The following is a 25,146-nucleotide window of genomic DNA, read 5'->3' as shown; positions in this document are numbered from 1 at the left end:
GGCTGGTCTGACTTAGTCTCACCAATGAGATCCATTTATTAGGTAAATTAGTTAGATAAATAAGTAATGGAGATAATAATTATCATCATTTAAAATAAATAAGTCAAAGAGAACCTATTATACTCATTTCCATCTTCACATTTTAATTCCTGGAGTTTATTACAGCAGCTTTGTGCTGCCTCTCCATTTATCCTTTCTCTTGCATAAACAGTGTTAACTCTGATCTTTGAATCTTTTATTTCAGTCAGGTTGACTGCCCATGTGATCACATGATTTGGGGCAGCAGGAACTTTTTTGCTTTTCAAGATTGCTATAACCTTTTTTGACATCATATAGAGCCGACAGTTGGAATAAAAGAATACAGAAAACAACAAATATGTGTCTACTGTTAAAAATGTTATTACAGGCTCTTTGTGTTCTTGTAGGGTCTTTACCTTACAATATAAAACAGCTTGAGGCGAGTGTTGTTGTGATTTGGTGCTTTATAAATAAAATTGAATGGAATTGAATTAAAAATATTAGATTGCTGAGTTGAGCGTGTAGTTTTTCAACGTAAGGCCTACGGGGCAAATTGGAGTCCCCATTATAACTCGTTTTTCAATTCACTAAATAAAAGTGACCGATGTTGCAGATGCATCTATTAAAAGCAGTAAAACATGTTATTTTACTCTCATATAGACAAGTGTACAGGGCAATAAACAAGCCTTTTGCCAAGCTGATGTAGTTGGTAATGTCAGTTAATTTGAAAATAATACAAACACTTCAGGAAAAGAAGAGTTATGGGCCTATTACTGCTTATTCATTTCATCTGATAAATATAATTGATTGTTAATTTGGTGACCTCTGCCCTCTGTCATTCTGCAGAAGTCCACGAGATGAAATGTTGAACATTTTGCTTCGCAGTAAATGAAAATAAATGTCTGTGTAATTTAGATTGATGTCAATATTAATAACAATAATAACAGTCAAATGTTAATAATAGTGAAAAACAGGAGAAAAAAAATATACATCATCAATCATCAAATATTGCTTATTGTTTTCTTATTGAGGCTCGGGTCTGGAGATGTCACAGTAATATTAAACACATCAATTTTAGTGACTGAATCTCATTATTGGAGCACGTTGATGAGGGAAATCTGAACAACGTGAGTCATTTCTAATCTGCACAAATCGCTCACTAAATGTCTGATGACGAGCCTCTGCACAGCGTCTTCATGCTTTAAAAGTCTGCTGGTGTTTCTGTACTTTACAAGTCTGAGAATACACACTAATGGCCTCTGCACACCGAAACACGGACTCCGAACTTACTCTAAATGTCAGTTTTGCCGACTCCTGCTCCTCAATCCATCACAGCATCTCTCTCTCTGTCCTCCAGCTGATGCAGCAGCAGGCCTTGGTGGCGCAGTCGGCCTACCTCTCTCCTGTTGCCACCGTGGCTGCAGTTCAGATGCAGCAGCTCGCTGCCCTCAACCCCAGCAGCATCATTGCCACGCCGATTGCATCCATCACCCCGTCCTCAGGTAATGAGAGGCAGAGATGTCTGGCCTTGATTAGATTTCTGCCTGAAGTATGAGGGCGGATATACAAGGAGAGGTGGACCAGAGAGGACAAAATTACACACATCTATTCTGTATTTTTTTTCATTCTGTCTCAAAGTTAACTCTTACTTTTTAAGGTAAAATAGGAGTAGGAGATGTATTTCACTTACTTATACAGTTTATATATAAACTGTATATTTAAATAAAGGTGGAAATTGCCAGGATAAGCGAGCAATTCACCTGCTTTTGAAGCCAACCTTAAGTGGTCGTTAGATTCAAAATTTTCAACCCTTAAAGTTGCTGCGTGGTTTATTTAAGACTTCTGAAAACTGGTAACAGTCTGCTGGCTACGGTTCACTCTGTTTAAAGGATCGTTTCTATGTAACGATGATACAAAACCTCAAATTTGATTGAAAGTAACTAATCAGTCAAACAGCTGTCATTACATTTGCGTCAGAGGTTTCTATTGGTGCGTGAAAGTACGTGACATCACCACCCTCCTCTCACCCACTGAAACAATAGAGATCTTTCATGCACAGTAACCGCAAATCCACTTTCAAATCTCATAAACTCATATTTTATTTAGAGTAGAACAAATGAAATGTATCAAATGTTTAAACTGTGCAAAAAGTGCAAATTCTAAGAAAAGAAAATAAAAATAAAAATGGTAAATGGCCTGTATTTATATAGCGCCTTACTAGTCCCTAAGGACCCCAAAGCGCTTTACATATCCAGTCATCCACACACTAGTGATGGCAAGCTACATTGTAGCCACAGCCACCCTGGGGCGCACTGACAGAGTATTGCTGTTACTTTGAAATCATCTGCAGGTACCAGCACTCCACCCTCCATCACAGCTACACCCGTTCCTGCTCTGCCTCCACCAATCGCAGTGAACAGCTACCCCTCTGTGCCAGCACCACCCAACGGCCAGCCAGCTACAGAAACCCTGTACACTAACGGGGTCCATGCCTATCAAGGTACAGGCATCGCATCCTACACAGATTATAGCTGTATCCTCAGATTCACAAACCTCTTGTGTAGCATTCATATAACATTAAATATATCAAATAACATTCATGACTTTTTTTTTTTACTATGCTGTAAGTTGTTAACCACATGTTGACTGTGTTACAGCTCAGAGTCCTGTGCTGGACCCCCTGCAGCAAGCTTATACAGGCATGCAGCACTATACAGGTGAGAATCAGGATTTACAGTGGCACGCATGTCCAATATAACTTAATAAATTCTTAATAAATAACCATGCATTTCTAGAAATGTATTTGTGGTAGAGAAGTCCTTGTTTTGTGTTAGAACAGGGACAATTACAAACTTTAAGTGACGTTGGACTCTATTTAGTAGATTTAGATTTAAGTAAGAACCTTTTCAGGTTACGAATGCAAATTGCAAACTTACAATCAAATGCAGCTGCAGTACCTTTTGGATGTCAGAACTGCTGCATGTGCAAAGAAGAAACTCTCATTCAAAGTCAACACATGCACATATATTACAAAGTGTAAATAACCTCCAGCAATATAAAGTGAGTCACACATCACAAACTTTATGCAAAACATAGCCCAGTTTTAGCAAACCTGTAGGTGGGGATGCAGCTCTGTCAGATGTTTTAAGTGAAAAATGATTAGTGTGCAGTGTTCTGCTTGCATCGCCACCGCTCTCGGCTCACCTGTTCCTCCTCTCCATCAGCCACCTACCCTGCTGCCTATGGCCTGGTGGGACAGCCGTTCCCTCACCAGCCCACGCTGGTGGCCCAGCAACCTCAGCAGCCGCAGCAGCTGCAGCAAAGAGAAGGTAAACTCAAAATGGGGTTTTACATGTTTGGCTAATTTACCACAAATCAAACAAGCTTTACATCACAGAAAACCACCAAAATGTTCTGCTGTTTAGGGAAATGTTGACAAAATGTTATCAGCCATTTAAACCGGCCACTTTGTTAGGTACACCTTGCTAATAATGGCTTGGACCATGTTTACCCTTCAAAGCTACCTTAATTCTTCATTTGATACAATCAGCAAGGTGCTAGAAAATATTCCTCAAATTTGTTTCATTATAGCATCACACAGTTGCAGATTTGTCAGCTCTACATCCATGATGAGTCTCTCATCCCAGACGCACTCTATTGAACTGGGATCTGGCAGGTCATTTGAGTGCACTGAACTCCACCCATTTTATAATTTGAGCTTTATAACTAGTGTGTGATCCTGCTGGATGCAACCATTAGAAGATGGGTACACTGGAAACCTACCAACTGAAAGTTAGAGCAGAAATCAAGACTCATCAGGCAACCTTTATGTGGTACGGTTCACACAGGCTCATTGGGGAAATTATTATATAAAATAATGATATATAATAAACTTTAAAAGCACATTGGTGTGTTGCAGCAAAAAATCAGATTTGTAAAGACCGCTCCTTAAATCTGTATGTTTTAATATGCACACAAAAAAGGATGAGATAAACATTGCAGACAAAGTCTGTGTAGCTGGAGGTAGTTTGGCACAGAATTATATGAAAACAGAGGAAAAAAACTGCCATTTTCACTGACCGCTTAACCTGTGTGCATCTCTATGGCTGCCCTGTCTTTGTGTACAGGTCCCGAGGGCTGTAACATCTTCATCTACCACCTGCCACAGGAGTTCACTGACTCTGAGATACTGCAGATGTTCTTGCCCTTTGGAAACGTCATCTCTGCAAAGGTCTTCGTCGACCGTGCCACCAATCAGAGTAAATGCTTTGGTGAGTCACTTTGACGGTCACAGGTGTCTCTTTCTTTCCTGCACAGAAAGAAATGCTGCTGTGATATAACACTGCCTTTTATTTCTTTTTTCTTCTTAGGGTTTGTGAGTTTTGACAACCCATCCAGCGCCCAGACTGCCATCCAGGCAATGAACGGCTTCCAGATTGGCATGAAGAGACTGAAAGTGCAGCTTAAGAGGCCCAAGGATGCCAACAGGCCTTACTGAAGGAGGTGAGTTTCTATATATCGACACATTTGAGGAGTTTTTTGGGGAGGAGGAAGCTCAAGGGAGGGATTGATAGACAGCTGGAACTGTGTGTGAAAGCTAAGGAGACAGAGTGGATGTAATTGGGGGGTAAATGGCTGTCTTTCATGTGGAACCAAAGAAGTCAATAACCCTACAGTAGATTAACTTTAATGAGGTGAAAGCACTAAGAATACCATCAGTCTTTAACAGGATCAGAAGATACCTTTTGTTGTGTAAAAGTGGCTTGTTCTGTTTTTTTTGCTCACTCTGTATTGAGAAGTAGATTTTATTTTATTTTATTTATTTAGTTGTTTTTTTTTAATGGGTTCAAATGTTGTCTAACCAGTGTTCTGTCACAGGGTTGAATGCCTACTGCTGTCCCTCATTAATTTTTTTCTTTTTACTTTCATTTTATTGTTTTTGTGCTGTGCCATATGTGCCATTTTTCCTGAGAGAAAGAGAGAAAAAACAAACAAACAAAAAAACGCCACACCACTCTCAAGACTGTCCCGTCCATACATATATGGTGAAGACGTGCGTCGCTATGGGTACAGTTGCCTAGCAACCTCTAAAACCTACTACCTCCCCTTCCTTCTCACTGCGTTGTAAGTTAATTGGCCTGTGTTGGTTGGTTGCTGTGGCGATATTGCCTGTGATGGTTGCCATTAGCAGTTTGGTTTTTTATTTCTTTTTTGGGGGGGGGGTTTGGGCCGTTGCCTTGATTCACCATGCTCAACTGCATGGCGGGTTACTGTGGCGACCATGAACTGTGTTTGGTGTGCTGTGAGTTTCCTCTTTTATTATTTTATCCTGGTTTTAATCCTTGCAAACACTGATCAGTAATCGTCAATTACCTCAGCATCTGTAAGCAACTGATTATCATGACATGCTGTTTGCCTTTAAAGTCCTCTAAAAGCTTCAGTGCTAAGAGCTAAATTAGCTGGTTGACCATCAAATATGGATACACGAGACCTCTCCCGGACATCTCTTTGGTTTTGATTGGTTTCATTTTTGTCGTCTGTCATGATTATCATTCTTACATATCCCTTCTGTTTAATTGGATGGTGTGGTAGTTTTCGGTGAGTGCGAGGTTTTCGTTTTGTCGTGATTCAATTCCATGTGACTTTGTGCCTGAACTTTGTCCATGTTTATTTTATTTTTTTGTGAGGCTGAAAGAAAATATATACGTGCCCCTGTATATGGTTGACAGCAGAGTATTTATGTACGACTGACTGATCGTGTGTGAGATGAACACAGTGTTGTACGAGGTGCAATCATAAAGCTTATGAATCACAAACCATACCTAGATAAAATATGGCCAACCTGCTCTTCAAGGTCACTTCCTTGTGCACTTTTGCACATCTTTCATCTCCTGCTGTGCTAATTTAAAATTGCTCTCTGGAAGCATTTTTATTACCACTCTGTGTTGGCCTAATGTGTATTTTTAAGATGTGCTCCCTAAATCTGAGGAGCAGGGTGGCTAATGAATGCAAGGCCAAAACAATCTACCACACAATGACGGCCGCCCCTCTCCCCAAATTTAGGACATGGCCTTTAATGTTCTCCCACAGATGCCTCAGAATGTTACAGTTAAACTGTCCTGTCAGTTTCATCATTGGGTACAAATTAATTAGAAGCACACTCCCTTCTCCACACCTTACCTGATGCATCACTTTCAGGTTTGGAAAATGTGGAAACTGCAGTGGATCCTACGACTGTCTAATCATCAGTGATAATCGTCCACAGGATATTTGGTCAAACCTGACACTGAAAATGATTGAGCAACTCTAATGTCCATTGCGATCTAGAAAGGTCAGCAGAGCTAGAAGAGATCCAGAGTTGCTCACTCGGGTGACCCTGAAGAGGCCAAACCTAAATCTGAATTATTGAAGCCCTCGGTGGCAGCATCCTAAAACTTTGTGATCACATCTCGTGTTAGTGCGAGTGTTTTTGTGTTGAGTAAAATCTGAAAATTGTTGGTGTATGTGTGTGTGTGTCAAATGAGACACTAACTAGAAGGTTTTGGGTAAAGCTGTTTTGTTCCTGTGACACGTGCTGCTGGCTGAGGAACTACATTCCTCTGTAGGAATTCTGGGACTCCAAAAGCTAAGAAGAAATAACCATAAATAATCATAAGGTTGAGATAATACCCCCCCCCCCCCCCCCCCCCCAAAAAAAAAAAAAAAAAGTCCACCTCTTATCCAAACCAAAACAACAATCAGAGCATCTGCAGGTCATAAAGTCAAAAGTAAGAAAAAAATCATTTATCGTGCTGTAAAAAGTCTGAAACTGCTGAAAAATCCGAAAGTGAATTTTCAGGAGAGTTAAAAAAAATTTTACTTACAGAATTTTTCTAGTCCCCAGAAACAATCAGTAAATTTTAATAAAGTTTTATTCCACTCCATTTAAAAAAAAAAAAAAATCACTTTAAACAGCCATTGACACAGTTTCCCCTTCTTCCCCTCTAATCCTCTGCGCTGTCTTTGTGTTTTTAATAGCTACAATGTATCAAATGTAAAACACCCCACAGTATTTGTGCACAGTTTTATACATACTTCACTTAAATTCACTGACGTAGTTAATATCTTTGAAATTCTGCTGTATTTAATTAGAGCTAGGCTTCGCATAGCCTTTATGATTGAGAGCAGGAGACTCATATTCATTCATGTACTGCCGTACTGCACAATTTCTCTCAATTTTAGATAAACGAAGCATAAAGGAAAAGGTCTCAGAAGGTAATAAATAGATTCTCATACCTGCAGATGTTGTGTTTGCAGCAGTTTGCTTAGAAAATATGAATTTGTGATGCAAAAATGAGTTTTCCTGAGAAACTGCAGTTTAATTAAATACTTCTTTTTGTGAATGCCCCTCTGATGAAATATATATCTTATTTGTTTTATCTAAAATTTAAAGAGTTGATCCCCACCAGAATTCTTACTGTGCATGTTCTGAATTAAGTTGCCTGCAATAAAAGACGACAGACAATTTTCTAAGAGCGTGCATACACTTGCGGCAGTGTGACTGTCCCTATTCCAGCTGCATGGACACTAGTTGATTACTCAGACTCCCCCTGAGGCATCAGTGCAAGCAGTGTGTAATGCAGACACCACTTCCAAAGTCTTAAACTTCTGTGTTTGATTTCTGCGATTTGATCTAAAAATAATACTCATACTTTGGTTTGTTTTTTTCCTCTTTCCTTTTCTTCTTCCTCTGTTCCTTCTTCACCTCCCAGGAAAGTGTTCAATCAAGAAAAACCACTTGGGATGTCCCAGCCTTTTTTGGTTGTTTGACCAACCATATAGCACAGGAGCAACACTTCACATAAAGCAGTATCACGTGTATGCGCTTTACAAAAACAAACAGCAGCAGCAGCAGCAGCAGCAGTAATATCAGCAACAAACGCATCGACTGAATCAGCATCCGCAATATGAGAAGTGCTCCCGAGTTCCTATCATTCCACAGCTGGATTCATTTATATATGTACATATCTATTGTTGGCAACAAGATATACATGTTAAGAAAAAGCATATCACTGATGTTATTCTACTGAACAGGGTTCTACTGTATAGTGTGATTTGTGGTCTGCGGCGTTAACAGAAGGCCAGTCTACACAGTCGGAGGCAAAAGAAAATACTACTCTGTATGATTACCATTTGTAATATTGTTATGTAGAGTTAGTTTTATTATTTATATGTAAATTTAAAAACAATGGGGGTACTTAAGCTGGAAGAGAAATGGATTTCCTCTCACTGTAAATACTTTGGTTTAAAAAAAAAAAAAAAAGGAGGACTCTAAAACTTCACCAGTTAACATTCTCTGCTGCCACAACTTTTAAAAATTAACAAAGCGGAAGGAAGGGCTGGGAATTTTTCTATCTTGATTTTTTACGTTTTAATTTATTTGGTAATCAATTTGACGGCGGGGGACATGTGACAATTTCTTTTTTAATTTAAGAAGAAGAAGAAGAAAGAAGAAAAAAAAACAGGATTCCTGTGGTCTTCATGATGATGAACACTACTGCTATTATAGAGTTTTTAATTACATAAATGTACCTATGGAAGTGGAAAAAAACGTTTCTTTATTTATTCTCTACAATCGCTGTTTTAAAACATATGTCTTTAAAAGAAAATAAAGTACAATTTAGAAGAAATGTCACAGTGTGAGCTCTTTTTTTCCTTTTTTCCCCTGTGAGACTAATCAAATCAAGTTTGGGCGTATGATCGTGAATGGGTTATTCTGGGAGGTTTGCTGCTCTCTAAAGGCCTAAAGAAGAATTGAAAGTGAAAAATATCTGTAATCCTCCAGAGGTTTGGTGGCTCCACTGTGGACCTAACTGACTGAAAACTACTCAAAGGAAGTTTTCCATTCATTTAATTTCCTTGTAGGGCTGCTTGAATGGACCGTCACTGGTAAATGAAGCACATTTATGTACATGATTAACATAATGCCCAGATTTAATGCACATAATTTTGTCGGGCCACTTTTGGCAGCGTAATTTCTGATGACTGTGCATGCATAAATATTCAGCTCAGTTATGAAGACAAGGGAGGAGGCTGAGGTGTGTGTTTAACCACAGCTGGGGTATGCACCGAGTCTGTCTGGCACAGCCTTTTGGGTTTGGTCTGATCAGTCTAAACATGCCTTAGCCCTCTGGCATGCTTCGATTTATGAGGAGGTATTAATGCCACAAAGACGAGAAGTAGAAAAAAGCTGGAGAAAAATGTAACGTTGAGGGGGGAAATGGCTAATGTCTGCGTAGAAAGACGGCACATAAGTATGTAGAGGTAAGTGCACATTTGTTTGGGGTGTGTAGCTTTCCGGTTGTGAGTTCTGAGGACAGAAAACTCTTTATCTACTAGAGATCTTTACAGGAGCACTCAGCTGGTGCTATCGCCTGTCTGAACATGGCCTAAAGGCAGCAAATAATGAACTTGTCTGCTAAGAAGCTTGTGAAAAACACCTAATGTAAAAATTAATCTTACTTCCTTTTAAACATTATATTAATGTAGCGTACATAAAAAAAATGATGTAACCAGGTATCACCAGCAGAGTGAGCTGAAGCACCACTGTTAATGGAAACTAGCCAGTTCAGAATCAGCAGTATTAGTTTTGTAGAGATTAAAAAAACAAAACAAATTTCTTTCATTTTTGCAGCTGCGACAAACTAAAATTAAACACTTCCACCTGAACTGAAGTCTGCTGCAGCACTGGTCACAACTAAAACACTGCTAAGCAGAGCGTGCTGTGTGTGAAACTGGGAAGCTATCGATTCGAGGGAATCCTCAGGTCACATTAAAGTGATACGTGTTATTATGATCTAATAATATAAAGTAGTGGGTTGGAACCCCTTTTTGTCTTCAGCGCTTCTCTTCACAGCACAGATTCAACAAGGTGCTGGAAACATTTCTCAAAGATTTTAAGGACATCACACAGTTGCTGTAGATTTTTCAGTTGCACATCCGTGATGAGACTCATGGACACGGTGCTCCATTACACTGACCTATGGTGACTTTGGAGGACATTCGAGTACAGGCGTGCTCAAGAAACCAGTTTGAGATTATTTGAGCTTTGTGAGAGGGTGTGTTTAATTCTGGAGACAGCCATCAGAGGATGGGTACACTGTGCTCATAAAGGTATGGACATGGTTGACTGTGACATTGGCACCATGCTCAGTTGATACTAAGAGGCCCAAAGTGTGCCACGATAATATCTGCAAAATTACACCACCATCATCACTGATACGATCTGAATGTGGAAGCAGTCATTTAGACACAGGCTGAATGCCTGTGTCTAAATGACTCTACTACTAAAAAGAGGCGCGTTTCCGCCTCGTGTGGCACTAAACACTCCTCATAGATGTAGACTAGGCTAACGTCACTTTAAATCGCCTTCCCCCGTCTCATCCTCTTTTTACTTGATATCTACCATATCCAACCAATTACACAACCCGGCAGTTCAGCGGAAACAGCTTTAGACTACTTTGATGAAACGGGGAGGGGGAAAAAAACACAAAAGTTATTGACATCCTCTTTGGATCCAGCTAAAATCACGACCCCAGGAGAGAGTTTAGGAAGAAAAGTGCGACACGGGCTTTTGTTTTTTTTCTTGACTGAGAATGTGGCGAACTTGTGGTTGGAGGAAAGAGTAGATTACAGCTCACTGAGCGGTCAAGTTGGAGCGACTTTAATGGCGAGAACTAGCTGAAATCTCGTCAGCTGCTACAGGAACAGAGGGCGAGCAGAAGCAGAAGCAGCAGCGGCAGCATCAGAGCCGCCGCCATACATTTTAGGACTACCTGCTTACTACAAACAGCGGAGAGAGGTGAGTACGGCACCGTTACACGATGCGGTTAAGACCGTACAAAGCTCCCTCAAAACTTTAATTCCTTTACACTTAATCTCGGACGCACACACTGTTTTTCATTTCTGCTATTTTTAGACAGAAACAGGAGAGTCGCCCTCCCTGGAGCATTTACGTGAAGTTTCAGCCGGGCGGGGGAAGATACCCATGAAACTTAGCTGACACGCGCCGTCTCCGGTTCACCAGTTAGGGGGACGTTCAAGTAGCTCTCACACTTTAAGCTAGCAGGCCTTTACTTGTCCCGAATGTCGGTTGTGTTTGTTTTGTGGGAACACCGCGATTAAAAAAAGAAGGTCATGAAAGTGTGCAAACCGCAAACAGCCGCCGTTAGGAAGTTGTTTGCTAAAGATAAACGGCCATTTATATCTCTGAGCGTGCAATTTAAGTGTCCGCAAAAGAAAAGTTTTCTAACGTAAACACTCAGGGGAGGTTAGCCTGGTTTATCTTGCTCTTTTGTAGAACTCTCATCAGGCTGAGTATTATAAGTGGCACTCTCTGATAAGAGAGTTAAGAGTAGTTGTTCGGGAAACTTATTCAAGGCTCCATCTCAGTGAGTCAGACAGGCTGTTCCGCTATGTCCGGGAGACTCCCCGCTTGCACCACGCTTAATCTCATGCAGCCACTCCCTGCACACGCTTACGCAAACAGCGTAGATGGTGTCACACACTAACTGGAAAACTTTACAGAGGACGTATGAACCTCACTTTTTAGCTCCAACTTTCAATTCTTGTGTGCTACTAGGGTAGCTTTGCAGGCCTGATTCAAATTCAAAATAATCTTTATTCATCTTTTACTAGGCTTTGGTGCAGCCCTCTCTATTCATAATCTGAAACCAATTTGTAAAGCTAGCTTTCCTCTGATTGGCTTGTCTTTGGTAAACAAAGTTTGGGAAGCTGGTGGGTAGAGCCACTTCTGTAAAGTAAGGTGACACAGACTCTTTGACCTAACAGAATGTCAACCACAGATGCTATAAAAGATGGATGCAGCTTCCAGGTCAGAAAAATAAAAGCCGGTGCACAAGAGCCTTAGACCTGCATACTTTTAGTTGGCCACCAATGGATTATACATGTTGAGAGTATAAAAAAAGTCACTGTGAAAAATCCTTAGACCTTCATTCTACCAGAAGCTCACTGATAGCAACTGTGTAGGATGAAATGAATGATTCCCCAGTCACACAGGGGACTGGCAACAACCTGTCGTAAGTGGGTGGAAAATATTAATATGATCGAGCCAGTAGTCAAACAAGCCTATAGACTGGTCAGTGACCCACTGGCAGCCACCTGTTGCTAAGGAAAAAATATATATTCCCAACTTGTTGGCAAAAAACATCTTGTAATTGGATTCATTGGTTGATTGCTGTGATCGTTCTTTGAATGCAAGTGATGGACTTGTCTACAATTTCCAGCTATCCTCTGAGCAGTAGTGAAAAGGTGTGACACAAACTGGAGATGGAGACTCTTTTCCTTCAAAGTAAAAGCTACAAAGTAAAAGCTGCCAACATGTTGGCTTGGCTAGCGCCAAGGCACAACTTTTACTTTGAAGTCAGGGCTCCTTGATTTTCATTTGTGTTGCACTTTTCCAAGTTGTACTACTAGTAGTTGGTGAGGATTTGCAGACAAACATCAGAAATCACAGGCAACCTGGCAAATCTGCTAGCAACCAAAGCAATCACAAGGAGTTTTTAGTGCAGCACCTTCTTTGCAAACGATTTCAACCAGCAACAACCAGCAACCTTTGGGAACCACTTCAAGGCAGTGGCCAGTTTTGGGTAATAGAAATTTTTGCTTAGCAACAGGTGGTTGTGTCTAATATATTGGACAACGTTTGAGCAGTGATGCATGATATCATGCAAGAAACCTAGAAGTCTGCGGTAAAACACTTTAGCATATTAGGTCCACCTTAAAATGAGTTGGTTGTACAGGAATTGATTCAGCAAGATCTGTACAGTATTTATTTTAAGTGATTCTTAATTTAAGGTCAACCATTTCTTAACTCACAAAATAAAAATGATTAAAGTGGCACCAGTTACATTTACAGTTGTCTAACTCTTAAATTCAAAGTATTGAACAGTTGCAGTTATTAAGAGAGTAGGAAAATATATCCTTTATCTATCATATATCATGTAAGTTCTACCGCAATAATGTGGTTACTTTATTTAAAATAAACCAACAAAAGAAAGATGAGTTATGATTCTTTATAGTACATGGACAAATTGCAGTCTGTGTGACTGGCCCTGATCTCATATCCAGTCTTATTATAAGCAGCTACTGTTGATTTTGTATGTGCTAAAAAGGAGGAAAAGCATTTTGAAAAGGTATGAAAGTGAAAGTTGTGATTATCCAGTGAATCCTTTAGCCTTAAGGAAAACTAATTGTCTTCTCTGTACCTCTGTCAATTTAGATTTCAAAGGAATATTTTTAAGTAGTTAAAAATGCAGAAAAACTGAGCAGAAGATATTGATCATTAACTGTAAGAGACCTAGACAGCTCTCACACAGAGATAGAAGAGATGAGATTTGTTATGAAGCAGTCAAAATCATGTGAGAACAAATGCATGCAGTTTGAAGCTTAAGTAGTACAAAAGCTGGTTAAGAAAATATGCGGCTTTATTTCAGCTTATCGCTGAGCGGCTGGTGTTCTTCCGCCAACTATTGATCTCCAGTCAGGAAGACTTGGAGGAAACGTTACACCATCAGAGCAGATACTGCTGCTGTAAAAAAGGCAGGTGCTGCTGTCACTTACCTATAAACTCTTAGGCCTCTGGAATTTTATTGCATGTTATCGCTGCATTTTTTCACTTGCTTTTAAATGTTGCTAGTTTAGTTTGGACCAACTACAGGTACAAATGTGTACCTCAAAGCCTGAGCGGGTCGGTTTCCAGTTCCCCGTGTTAGACAGAAAGTCCTTCTGCATGTTCACCCAAATTCCATAAATCACTCAGGACTGAATAAACCTGCACTCATTAACATATCTATAATGTTTTATAGAGAACCCATTCTCCTTTTGTAAAGTTCAAAAGACTTAACCTGATCTGCAGTCAGCTAAGCAACATTGTGGACACTTTCAGAAAAGGGTTTCTCACTGAGGCATGAGAGTTGACAAACAACAGGAAACAGGTTGACTCAAATCAACCTGAGTAACTCTAACAAACAAGATAGTTGATATTTGACTGCGGCTGTTTCCAGATGAGTCGCTGTATCTCTGAAACAGCCGTCCCACTGAAGCCAAATTAAGGCTGACCGAGCAGATTCGAAGCAGGTTAAAGTCCACACACACATAAAGCTGGATTTTCCTCTTCAATTTTTAGCAACAGAAAGTTGCTCACACTGTCACAAAACACTGTCTGCAGTAAAAAATGTGAAGCAGTAAAGCAATGTTCCGACTCAAATGGCCCGAATCCATAGGTGACTAAACCTCCTTTGAGGTTTTGCCTGTAACTACGCTGAGATCATGCAGTTTGTTTGACTGCAGATTATGTTGCTGTTTGCACACTCTAATAACAAAGCAGTCATACTGCTCTTTAGGTTTCTGACTCTGCTCCTTGTTTTTGGTCCAAAAATTAAAATCAAAAGTTCGAAATTTAAGACATCTCAATCCAGATTTCACTCGAAACCTGGTTCATGACAGCACTGGTTTCCCTGGTCACATCATTGTCTTTGTGTGTGTATGAATGCGAGAGTGAATGAATAGTGGCATTGTAAAGCGCTTTGGGTGCCTTGAAAAGCGCTATATAAATCCAATCCATTATTATTATTATTTGGAAGAAGATTAGAAGATTCTTTAATGCCTTTATGCAGTTACATAAAAAAATTCTGTACGGTAGTTCTTTGGCTAAAAACACAACAAAATACTGCTTCATAAACATCCTAACATGTTATGACCTACAAACGCCACCATTACTTTGTGCGTTAGGTGCATGCTGGGTCAGTGATGTAATCTGGTTGTGCTCCAAAGTGTGGTCCCCACAGGTTTCCTGTGGATAAGAAGAGGAGAAAAGACCAGGACAGTAGATGAAAACAACCTCCAAAAGATCAGTGCCTTTGGTACATTCAGCTGACTATAAATCGGAGTACAACATAACCAGTGGCTGGATGGCAAAGGAGCTGTAAAAAAATTAGTAAAATAAAAATACAAGGGGCAAGGAAAGTCTAGTGTGTGCGTGCGTGCGTGCGTGCGTGCGTGCGTGTGCGACTGCAAACTACTCCTAGGCCATCTGAATAAGCAAACTCAGGCTCTTACATATATATCATATATTGCAATGTCATCATGGTGCCTGTAATCACTTAGCAACAGGCTAAAATGACCCTTTTTAGCATTTATGTCCCTTTAGTGCAGAAGAAGAGCATTCTGCTGTTGTATTTTCAAAACTGCATAATCTAAATTAAAGCCACAAAAGTTTAATTATATATGGTTTATTAATATGTCATCACCTTGCCTGGCAATGATCTAACATCAAGCTAAAATGATCCATTTTTAGCATATAAGCAACATCTGCCATCCCCTCCCCCCTTTCTTTTTCTTTTACCATTGCTATCATTGTGATTGAGTATATCAGTTTTCCAACAGCACAAAGAGACAAAACAATACTGTAGCAAGGGCATGAACAAGTCTAAGGAATACGAAAGACGGGAAAGACTCCTTTCCTGTAACGTAGTAAACTTTGCACTACCTTTGCAGGACAGGTTGCTGTGAAATAGAACGAACAGTCATGACCTTGATCACAGGGGAATGTGAGAAACTGCAGCCATCCATAAGTGTTCAGTTTTGTCAGATTAATTACTCTGATGGATATAAACCCCTCATATGCTGCTATACTGTGAAAGGTAGATATGGAACATGTTTATGTGTGTGAACGTGAAACTCGAATTAGATTGTTTGTTTGTTTTTTTTAAAGTGAAGGAGCACATGATGAAAGTGCACTGAAAATCTTTAGTTGGGGATCCCTTTTAAAATAGGAGTGTTCAATGTGACCCTCCTATTATTATTATTATTATTATTATTATTATTAATTTGATGTCTCAGGCATTGAAAAGCAACATTTAGAATTCATGCAATGCATATCCTTTTATACATTTCCTCATCAGATTGTCTTAGAGGCTAACCCCATAGTTAGAAAGTTGTATAAAAAGAAGTTGCCCTGACTTCTGTAATTGCTTTGTTTAACATGTGTATGATGAAATCCACCGTAATCATTGTGTTAACTGAGCTTGTCAGAGCAGTTGTGTAGTTCTCTTTTCTCTAGAAGTTACAGTGGAAATGAATAAACACCACAAATGGTGAATATCATGTTGTCTCGCTTAAGAGATTATTAGTACACGCTGTTGTGCAATTTCCTGTCTGCCGTTCAGATAAACAGTATGTCATTAATCAGTGAGTACTTATTTAATTAAACACATAATGGCAGCTGAGCTTGGGCGCCGCAGCATTTTGCGTTAATCTGCGGATAAGACTTTGCTGTCAGACATCCAGCATGGCAACTGCTGGAGATGGTACCTGTTTTTCTTTTTGTTTTTTCATGCTGACCCAGACAGTTTATGTATTTGTTTTTTAAATATTGTTGTGTGTGCTGGAAAACACACACAACAATACTGCCTTCAGTACTCCCATTTATCTAGAGCAGGAAGTGTAAGAGATGGTGTGTGTTGGAGACGCTTGGTTAGATTAATAACTTCCAATCAATACTAATTACTCTCAGCTTTCAGTTTGCAGAGCTTCCTCTCAGGATACGGTCACGGCTGAGTTAGTTGCTGGGTTTATCTGATAGAAAATCTAGAAGGAGATCACCAAGCAGACAAAATATTCTTTTTAATACTTGTCTTAATTTCCTTCCATAACATGCAGACTCCTCTCTCTGTGTTTTGTCTATAGGATGCTGTCTCGGCTGAGTGAACTGATATGGGCGGACTGGATTTGGTTTCCCGAAGGCCACGGCTGGGCTGACTTGACGGATCACGATGGCAAAGTGTTCCCTAAACCTCAGGACCTCTGGGCTACTATACCCATCGCTTTCTGCTTCCTCATCATCAGGCAGATATTTGAGCAGTGAGTTTTCTCTAACACTTGTGTCCCACACTGTCATTTGCCTATTAATCTACACCTGTCTGCCTGGTTTGCATGTTTCTTTCTGACAAATATGAAATGATGTGTAAGCCTCATTTTCTACCCAAGTGTACCCCTTCTCCTCCTCTTCCCCTAGGACTGTCGCGATTCCTCTGGCCTCTCTTCTGGGAGTGAGTGACAAGCAGCGTGTTCGTGCTCCTCCAAATCCAGTCCTGGAGTCCTATTTCTGCAGCACATCAAAGCATCCCAAACAGGTACCTGTGTTTGCATACGTCACAGGTGTTTAATTCGTACTCTATGCAAGATTTTAGTGTTTAAGGTTTAAATAGAAGAGACCACGATAGATTTATCTAAATCTAATGTGGTTGGCCCAAGCAGTGTCATCGAGCCGGTACAGAAGTATCAGATGGCTGCTGAAATTGCTATAGACTCCCATGTTAAAATGCCCAAAGTCACCTATGAAATTAACATATTTAAAGACTTCTAGTTAAGGAAATGTATTATACACTTTATGAGACATTTGACTGACATCATTGCAACTATAAATACAGCGCTGACTCTTCTCTTCTTTGTTCTGCTTGTCATGTCAGAGCTCCATTGAGAGTTTAAGCAAACAGACAGGGTGTTCAGTGCGACAGGTCCAGAGGTGGTTCAGGCGCCGGAGGAACCAGGACCGACCCAGCAAGCTCAAAAAATTTAGGGAAGCAAGGTAAAATAACAATTTCATATCCTTCTACCAAATCTGACACTTCAGCTTCAAAGTATCATGCTATAATAATAATTTGCTTTGGTGAGAATACAGGTCCCCATGACAGTAAAGCCACGTGAAGGAGGCTTTTAATAGCATTTATTTTAATGCATTTTTCTTTTTTATGCATCGTTAAAAGACCATAAAGCAGCTCTATCTGCTGTCACTATGGTTGATACTTCTATTTAACGTGGCAAAAGTTTCATATAATGACGTCAGCACATGTATATAATGACGTCAGAGAAAGGATATTCTTAGTATAGTCATCTGAGACACACGGCTGTGGCTGTGAGCAGTCCCACCCACGTGCTGTTCAAATCTTCTGTTTGTGAGAGCCAGCCAATCAGAAGAAAGCGGCCTTAAAGGACGAGGAACTTGTTTTACACAGAGGATTTTTCATTTTTTATTTTCATTTATTTGTTCATTTTCAGGCACAACAAATACCTATATTGAACATAAAATGCACAAAACAAAAAACAAAAATTGCCTGAAAAAGGATGAATGCTGGACTGCACAATAGCCTAGTAAAAGATAACTAAGCATTATTCTGAACTGTCAGTCGTGCAATGCTGGTATAGTAGAGTCTAAGAATAAAAACATGGAGCTGAAAGATGGCAAAATAGGCTGTGTTTAAAGCGCACATCTATCACAGTAGAGAGCTACAGCTTTCTCTGCATGCTGAAACATCCAACAGGTTGCACATCTAGAAATGGCCCAGTCAACTGTCTTAAAATGGACTTGTGTCAGACAGTAAGAATGGCTCATTGGATGTAACCTTGCAAAGCTTTTTGTATGAGCTGTCATTACGACAACAATAAAAAATGTTTTGTTTATATTATCCATCACTTATCCATTGTGCACAGATGACTGTTTTATCATGAGTACCTTGGGTTTTAACCCAGACACACCCACAAAAAAGGGAGCAGGACATTTTTTAAATGCTGTTGCAAAACCGCCCATATTGCAGAGAGGATACTGACTGCAAGCAGAAAAATGATAGATGCCAGATTTAAAAAAACACTGAATGTAAACCAGGTGTTTCCAGGCAGTAGTGGAATGGGGTTTTCTAGTTTATATGTAAACTATATGTAAAAAATAAAATGGGATCACTTCAGAAGCAACATTAGCACAGTAGGAACATGTCTTGGTGTTTTTTGCATGTGCCATGCCAGTGTTACGATATTGTATGATGAAGTCACGCTTTACCAGAACTACATTTCTGAGATTGTTGTGCGCTCTCTTCCAGTTGGAGATTTACCTTTTACCTTCTTGCTTTCTTTGCTGGCCTGGCAGTCCTAATTGATGTGAGTATACTGTCAGAAATGTTTGCACAAAGCAAAGTTTCTCTGCAAACAACGACTATGCAAAGGTTAATAGAAGTAAATGCATTTCTGCAAGTTGAAGATTGTTTCCTACAGTGCGTCTCCTGAGATTCAGCCACAAAACTGACCAGCTAATTAAAGTTATTTGTGTTCAGCTGGAGCTGTTTTTTTGTACAGAGACAGAAAAAAAAAAAAAGGAGAGTTAACATGTAAAGCGAGTAAAATCATAGAAGCTCATGGTAAGGTTTGAATTGTAACTTGATTCCAGCTGTCAGTCATCGTCGTCCTCTTCACTTTGGCTTTTACGGGCAAATAATAGGGGGATTCCAGAAACACTCTGGTGACTGTATTTGTGTGGGTAACGCAAGGTGAAACTTCACTTCAAGTTTGGATATGTAACATCTGCGTCATGACTAGAAACACCTTTGTGCTGAGTGAAAACATTTGTTCTGTTCTTTGGTGAAATAGAAAGTCTCTTTGCTACACAGAAAGACAGAAACTGAACTGTGTCTGCACGCTGTGGGATGCTGTGCTTGTATTGCTTGTCATTTGTGTATTAGAGTGCTTGAGCTGTTGTGTTGAACACTTAAACCATCACTAATACGCTGATTGTGTCTCTCCTCTCAGAAACCATGGTTCTACGATGTGAAGCTGATATGGGAGAACTTCCCAAAAATGGTATTTAAAACTGCTCTGTGGCCTTGCTTTCATTCAAATAATGACCTGAGCAATGGCTAAAATAACTCTTCTTCCTCTACTCTCCCAGCCGCTGCTGCCTTCACAGTACTGGTACTACATGATCGAACTAGGCTTCTACATCTCACTGATTTTCAGCGTAGCGTCAGATGTCAAGCGAAAAGTAAGCGATACTGTTTTGTCTTTAAGCTCTGTTAGATGTCTATCCTATAAAACCCCTCAGCAACCCTCCATCCAGAGAATTCCCCCAGTGAGTGCGTATGACACTGAGAATGTATTTTGAGGTTTGGATATTGATTTTCTCCTCAAGTCCTGACTTTATTGTATCGAGTGGTACTTTCTGCATTCAGAACGGCGTTATCGATGGTGAATGGTTCCACTTTATCGTCTCTTTGCTAAAGTCATAGTGAGTGAACAACAAACGGAGCTGCTCCTTTGGTTGGATGCTGTTGGCTTTTTAGCGTCTCTGAGTTAATGTGTGACCAGAGCTCTGTGGAAATCTCACTGTGGAGAGACTGATTTACCATTTTGTCCACAGGTTTGCATGTTGTTGTAAGCAAACTGTGAGGCCTCTGTGCCACGGCCTGTTTTGTAACGCTGGTTCACAAGTTCAAGGAACTAATCTTTTAAACCGAAATGTAGGATTTTTTTTTAGGCTTATCTGGGAAGCATCAGAGCTGCAATCAGCTTCCGATTTGAAGATTTGTTTTGTAACTTTCAGTTGAGTTTTTCTTTTCTTTCTTTTATTCTAACTCTTTTGAACGTGTATTTAGTTTCTTTTTATACCGCTGAAGTTCTACAATCCTCTGCGTGCAAGAAGTTAATGATTTGTAAAAGTTGCATCTACCAGACAAATGCGGTCGATTGGTGGCCTATCTTTACAGCTTGATCAATAAGTAACTAAATCTGGTGGATTTCAGTTCTTGCATCATCCGTTTCTGTCTTTTCGCCAGGATTTCAAAGAACAGATAATTCACCATGTGGCCACCATCGCCCTCATCAGTTTTTCTTGGTTGGTCAACTACATCCGGGCAGGGACTTTGATCATGTTGGTTCACGATGCCGCTGACTATTTAATGGAGGTATGACGACAACCTGCTAACATGGCAGGAAATGGTACAAAATGAATGTATGTAATCACACAGCAGGTATCAAGCAGCCCTCTGCCTTGATACCTACAAACACTGCAGAGTACCTCCATGCTAATCTTAAGAGCATTGACTGCCTGCCCTCTAGAGGAAAATGCATGAAGAGCTAACTCTCATCTCTCTCTATCTACCCCTCTCTACCTCTATCGGTCCATTTTTCTTTCTGTCATCTCTCTGCATCTCTTTTCTTTCTTTACTTTTCTGTCTGTCCATCTTCTTTTTTTTTCTATTGCCTCTTTCTTTCAGTTTACCTGTCTCATCACTCCATTTTCACTATCTGTGTCTCCATATTTCAGTTTCTTTCTTTCTGTTTCTATTTAGACAATGCAGTTTGACAGTTTGAATACAGAGAAACTGATGTGTAGCACATCAGTTTCTCTTTATTAGTTTCTAGCTAATACTATTTTCCAACCCGTGTCCCTTTTTTTGAGATTTTATATCCATAATGCAAAAACATTTATAGCAATGCACTACTATCATACAAAGCTATGAGAATGAATAATTGTGACTTTAAAATGAATGAATGCTTTCTCTCTTTAAAGTCTGCCAAGATGTTCAACTATGCAGGCTGGAGGAGGACCTGCAACTTCATCTTCACCATGTTTGCTGCAGTTTTCATTGTCACCCGCCTCATAATCCTCCCCTTCTGGTAAAAAATAAAAAGAGTATAAATACAAATAAATGTTTTCCGTTGTTAGAAATGGTAAAGGATACAGTTACAGGATACAGTGCATCATCTGTGTAATTCCTTTGTGCCTCAGAGGTTAACCAAAAACTTTTAAAGCCATTAGAGAAATGCGCTGTTGCACGGATACCAAGCATCTTCATTATCATGATGGGAATTTTCCAGTGTTTTCTTTTGGGCACTGTGGTAAATTACGTCACTGAGCACAAGTGGCTTTTGAGAGATGGCCTAACAGGTTGTTCCGGTGTCCTTCATGTTCATGTTTTGCTCTTCCTCGCTGTGAAAGGACTCCACCCCACAAGTGGAGGTGTAAGGTGTCCATACCAATATTGTCCCTGGTTCTTAGCATGCGTCCTCTCTCTGTGTCACAATAGCTGCTGTGTACACGTTCGTAACAGGCAGATTCATTCACACAAATTCCCTCTGGGGTGGGAAGCAGGGGAAAAAAAGTACTGTGATGAATAAGCATTACTGGTGCTCTTTTTCAGTTAATGCAGCACTGTGCAGGTAAATGGGTAGTTTACTTTATTTAGTAGAATTTTCCTAAATTTGCTCGAAACTTCCTCTGACTTTATTCTGGAAATGCAACAACAGAGCCATTGTGGAGCCTCCTGGCTCCTCTCAATGGGCTGTTGAAGCTGGCTGTAGGTGGCTCTGACTGGACTCTCTGTTCTGCCTTTGTCCTCTCATTCAGGATCATACATACGACGTTTGTGTACCCGCTGACTCTCTACACCCCCTTCTTCGGCTTCTACTTCTTCAACGGGTTGATGTGTGTGCTGCAGGTCCTGCACATCTTCTGGGCGGTGCTCATCCTGCGCATGGTCGTCAAATTCCTGCCGGGCAATGTGAGAAACACCCGCTTTTGCATTTCTTGAATTTATTAAACCGGCCGTGTAACACAATCACCTCACACTACCAGTTGTAAAATTTTACCCCGTCTCATTTTTTGTTTTTTGTGGTTTTTGTTTTTGGCTCATCAGGACATCGTCGAGGACGAGAGGAGCGATAAGGAGGAAACTGAGTCAGACGATGAAGACGGCGATTGCGAGCGTAGGGAAAAGTCTAGAAACGGGCATGTGCAGAACGGCCACACTGTCCTCAACAACAACCACAGTAAGAGGGACTGATTGGACTGTGAGGTCTGCACGTCAAGTAATGACAGGCCCTGGTCTGAAAGCCAAAGAACGTGAGCGCGGCAGGTTGAAAGGGGGCAGCAGGCACCACACACACACACACACATCCATCCTCCTTTCTTAAACCCGGGTAGTCCAGTTGAAAGCTGACTGCGCATCTTTGATTTACACTAAATGAAATGTGGGGAAGACTGCCATAGACAACCATGATGGTGCTTCACACCAGAGCAGCTGAGTGGTTTCCTCTGTCTTCTCCCCTTTTCTGTTTTTGTTTTTTGTTTCTGTGTTTCTTTGTTCTTTTTTTTTTTTTTTTTGTGCTGTTTGCCAAGATTTTGCGCTGTTGACCAAGTTACACGTCCAAAACCCACCTGCTTGTAGCTTCATGTTTTAATACTGGAAGTGTTTTCAGGGGAGGCCGTAGTAGTTCCTCCTCGTGGTCAGTTAACACTCTCCTGACTATTACCAACTTTATTATTTTGTTCCTCTGTTTTTGCTCTAAATAACCAAACTGAAGTCAGTGACCTTGTGATGAGCACCATTCTGAATTGTGGAAGTGACTTTCTGTGGACCATGTCGGGCTCTAAGTCCATTTACTGAAGTCCTGAGTTTCAAACACCCCACTCTGATTCATGCAGATGATTTTTTTTTTTTTTTTGTATTAGTGTGTCTTAAAATCTTTTCTTTTGAGAAGCCAAACGCACACAAGATCATTTTAAGTCTTAGTTTTGTTTTTGCCTAAAATTATTTTTGATTTGTACAGTTTTTATTTTTATTTGTTTCAGTCCAGTCCATGGTTTAAATTTGGGAGCAATTTGTTTGAGTGTAACCGAAAATTGTTTAGTGAATCTTCATCAGCTGAAAGTCGGTACCGTTTCCATTTAGTGTTGTTTTTCCCATCACAACATGCACTTTATGGGTTCTTCTGTAGATCGGCATTGATTAATACTGGAGTAAATGGGCTCGATGGCGTTTTGATTCAAGCTGATTGTCCTTTTTGTTTGGAGTATGATTTAGATTTTTTTATATTTATTCTAAATATTTTTGTTTGTGTTGTAAAAAGAAGAAAAATAATGGAAATCTTCAGTAAAAGAAAAAGAATTACACCCCAGAGTATGGTTTACATTTTCTGTTTCATTGTAATGTGCAAAGGCCTTCATCATTTCAAGTAACTGTTTAAAGAAAAGAAGAAAGAAAAGTGATTTCTGTCCCTTTTTCATCACAGACGTCCCACGATCTCTGAAAGCCCGTCGATGACTCAGCTGCCTGTGGCTCCTTCTGAAAAGCTTTGCTTCTACTCAGTTGTTTTTATTCTGCATTATGTGCTGCTGAGATGTAAAATTCATAATGACCAGAATGATAAAGATAAACATGGATAACAATTCTGTGGGGTTTTTTTCCTTTTCATTTCAAACTAAACTTAAGAGTTTTGGCATTTTTAACACTGAGGTAATAATGGAGTAGAACCTGAGGTTAAAGTAAATGATAATGGAGACGATTAACCGTTGAATGGTTTTATGAATGAATGGTTTTTCTTTTACACAAAAAACTTAAGTGTAAGAAAACTGGAATAATTAGCCTCCAGCCACAGAAGCCCCCGAGGCAGATTAGACTGGTGGATTGGTGTGTGTGTGTGTGTGTGTGTGTGTGTGTGTGTGTGTGTATTTTGTTTTTCTATTTTTCCTGAGCAGTGCTTTTAGTTCCTACTTGGATACGTGACAATTAATTGACCAATTGACATAGTTTTTCTTATATATTTAGTTCTCCGGGGCCGTGGTGAACTCCTCTAATTCCTTATTTTGTTTACGTGTGTGTGTGTGTGTGTGTTTTTACAAATATGTTTGACTGAAAAAAACATATTTGGTAAATCAAAATTATTATTTATTTATTTTGTCATTACGTGAAACTGGCTAACTGACAGCTCCCAAAAATGTAACATTTATATATAAAAAAAGATCTAATTCAGAAAACCACATGATGTTACCATGTGTTGCCTAGCAACCAGAATGACCTTTTTTCTGTATTTATGCACTTATATCACTTTTTACATATATTAAATAAATACATAAAAAAATGTATAGTGCAGTTTTGTCAGAAGCCTGTTATTGACACAAATGATACGGCATGTACACATACTGGACATTTTTCAGCTTTTTGGGGTCTTTTAAAAAAGTTGAAGTAGCTGATAGTCCTAAAAGTTTTACTCAGACCTTTTTTTTTCTCTTTTCTCATTTTTGTTCTTTTCCATAAACTATTTGTACTACATGAAAACAAAGTCCCAATAACAGTCTGTCATTATTCCCATTCTCTCTCATCTGAATGTGCGGATCTGAGAATCCTTTCTTTGGAACACAAAATGATATGGTCATCATTAAGGAGCCCTGTGTAGGTGGAGTAAATGCAGTCTGGCATGAATACTGTACATCAGTCACTGGTTCTGCTGGTGTAGACCCGGAGG

The 25,146-nt window shown here is 39.8% G+C and overlaps 2 protein-coding genes across 7 annotated transcripts in view; both read left to right on the top strand.

The window, feature by feature from the left end:
- The window catches only part of celf3a (cugbp, Elav-like family member 3a), a 32,816-nt gene extending 24,476 nt beyond the window's left edge, over nucleotides 1-8,340 (top strand). For 2 of the 6 annotated variants that reach the window (XR_003270963.1, XR_003270962.1), the window contains exons 6-12: nucleotides 1,376-1,520; nucleotides 2,369-2,518; nucleotides 2,676-2,735; nucleotides 3,243-3,347; nucleotides 4,146-4,289; nucleotides 4,389-5,142; nucleotides 7,770-8,340. Coding sequence is in view for 1 of the 6 variants with exons in the window: in XM_026155832.1 (XP_026011617.1) it covers nucleotides 1,376-1,520; nucleotides 2,369-2,518; nucleotides 2,676-2,735; nucleotides 3,243-3,347; nucleotides 4,146-4,289; nucleotides 4,389-4,516 (732 nt within the window). In the remaining 5 variants the exon portion in view is untranslated. The remainder of the gene's footprint in view (nucleotides 1-1,375; nucleotides 1,521-2,368; nucleotides 2,519-2,675; nucleotides 2,736-3,242; nucleotides 3,348-4,145; nucleotides 4,290-4,388; nucleotides 5,143-7,769) is intronic. The other 4 variants (XR_003270961.1, XR_003270960.1, XR_003270959.1 and 1 more) reach the window with 4 other exon arrangements.
- A 2,057-nt stretch (nucleotides 8,341-10,397) lies between these two features.
- cers2a (ceramide synthase 2a) lies at nucleotides 10,398-24,071 on the top strand. The gene is made up of 12 exons (XM_026156282.1): nucleotides 10,398-10,858; nucleotides 16,765-16,938; nucleotides 17,093-17,210; nucleotides 17,547-17,665; nucleotides 18,951-19,008; nucleotides 19,654-19,704; nucleotides 19,793-19,885; nucleotides 20,676-20,804; nucleotides 21,413-21,519; nucleotides 22,250-22,403; nucleotides 22,539-22,671; nucleotides 23,914-24,071. Exons 2-12 carry the CDS (start codon nucleotides 16,766-16,768, stop codon nucleotides 23,943-23,945), a joined length of 1,167 nt encoding a protein of 388 aa, XP_026012067.1. The 5' UTR covers nucleotides 10,398-10,858; nucleotide 16,765; the 3' UTR covers nucleotides 23,946-24,071.
- Nucleotides 24,072-25,146: the final 1,075 nt, after the last annotated feature.

Source organism: Astatotilapia calliptera, chromosome 22 (assembly GCF_900246225.1).
Source record: "Astatotilapia calliptera chromosome 22, fAstCal1.2, whole genome shotgun sequence".
Classification (NCBI taxonomy): Eukaryota; Metazoa; Chordata; class Actinopteri; order Cichliformes; family Cichlidae; genus Astatotilapia; species Astatotilapia calliptera.
The sequence above is the reverse complement of the archived record's forward strand: the minus strand, read 5'-3'. Positions and strand labels throughout refer to the sequence as shown.

What these genes read in the sequence shown, in the direction of transcription:
- cers2a (XM_026156282.1), top strand. Translation starts at nt 16,766, where the DNA reads ATGCTGTCTCGGCTGAGTGAACTGATATGGGCGGACTGGATTTGGTTT. An exon ending in CATCAAAGCATCCCAAACAG is followed by an intron (nt 17,211 to 17,546) that starts GTACCTGTGTTT and finishes TTGTCATGTCAG; the next exon opens with AGCTCCATTGAGAGTTTAAG. An exon ending in CGTCAGATGTCAAGCGAAAA is followed by an intron (nt 19,886 to 20,675) that starts GTAAGCGATACT and finishes TCTTTTCGCCAG; the next exon opens with GATTTCAAAGAACAGATAAT.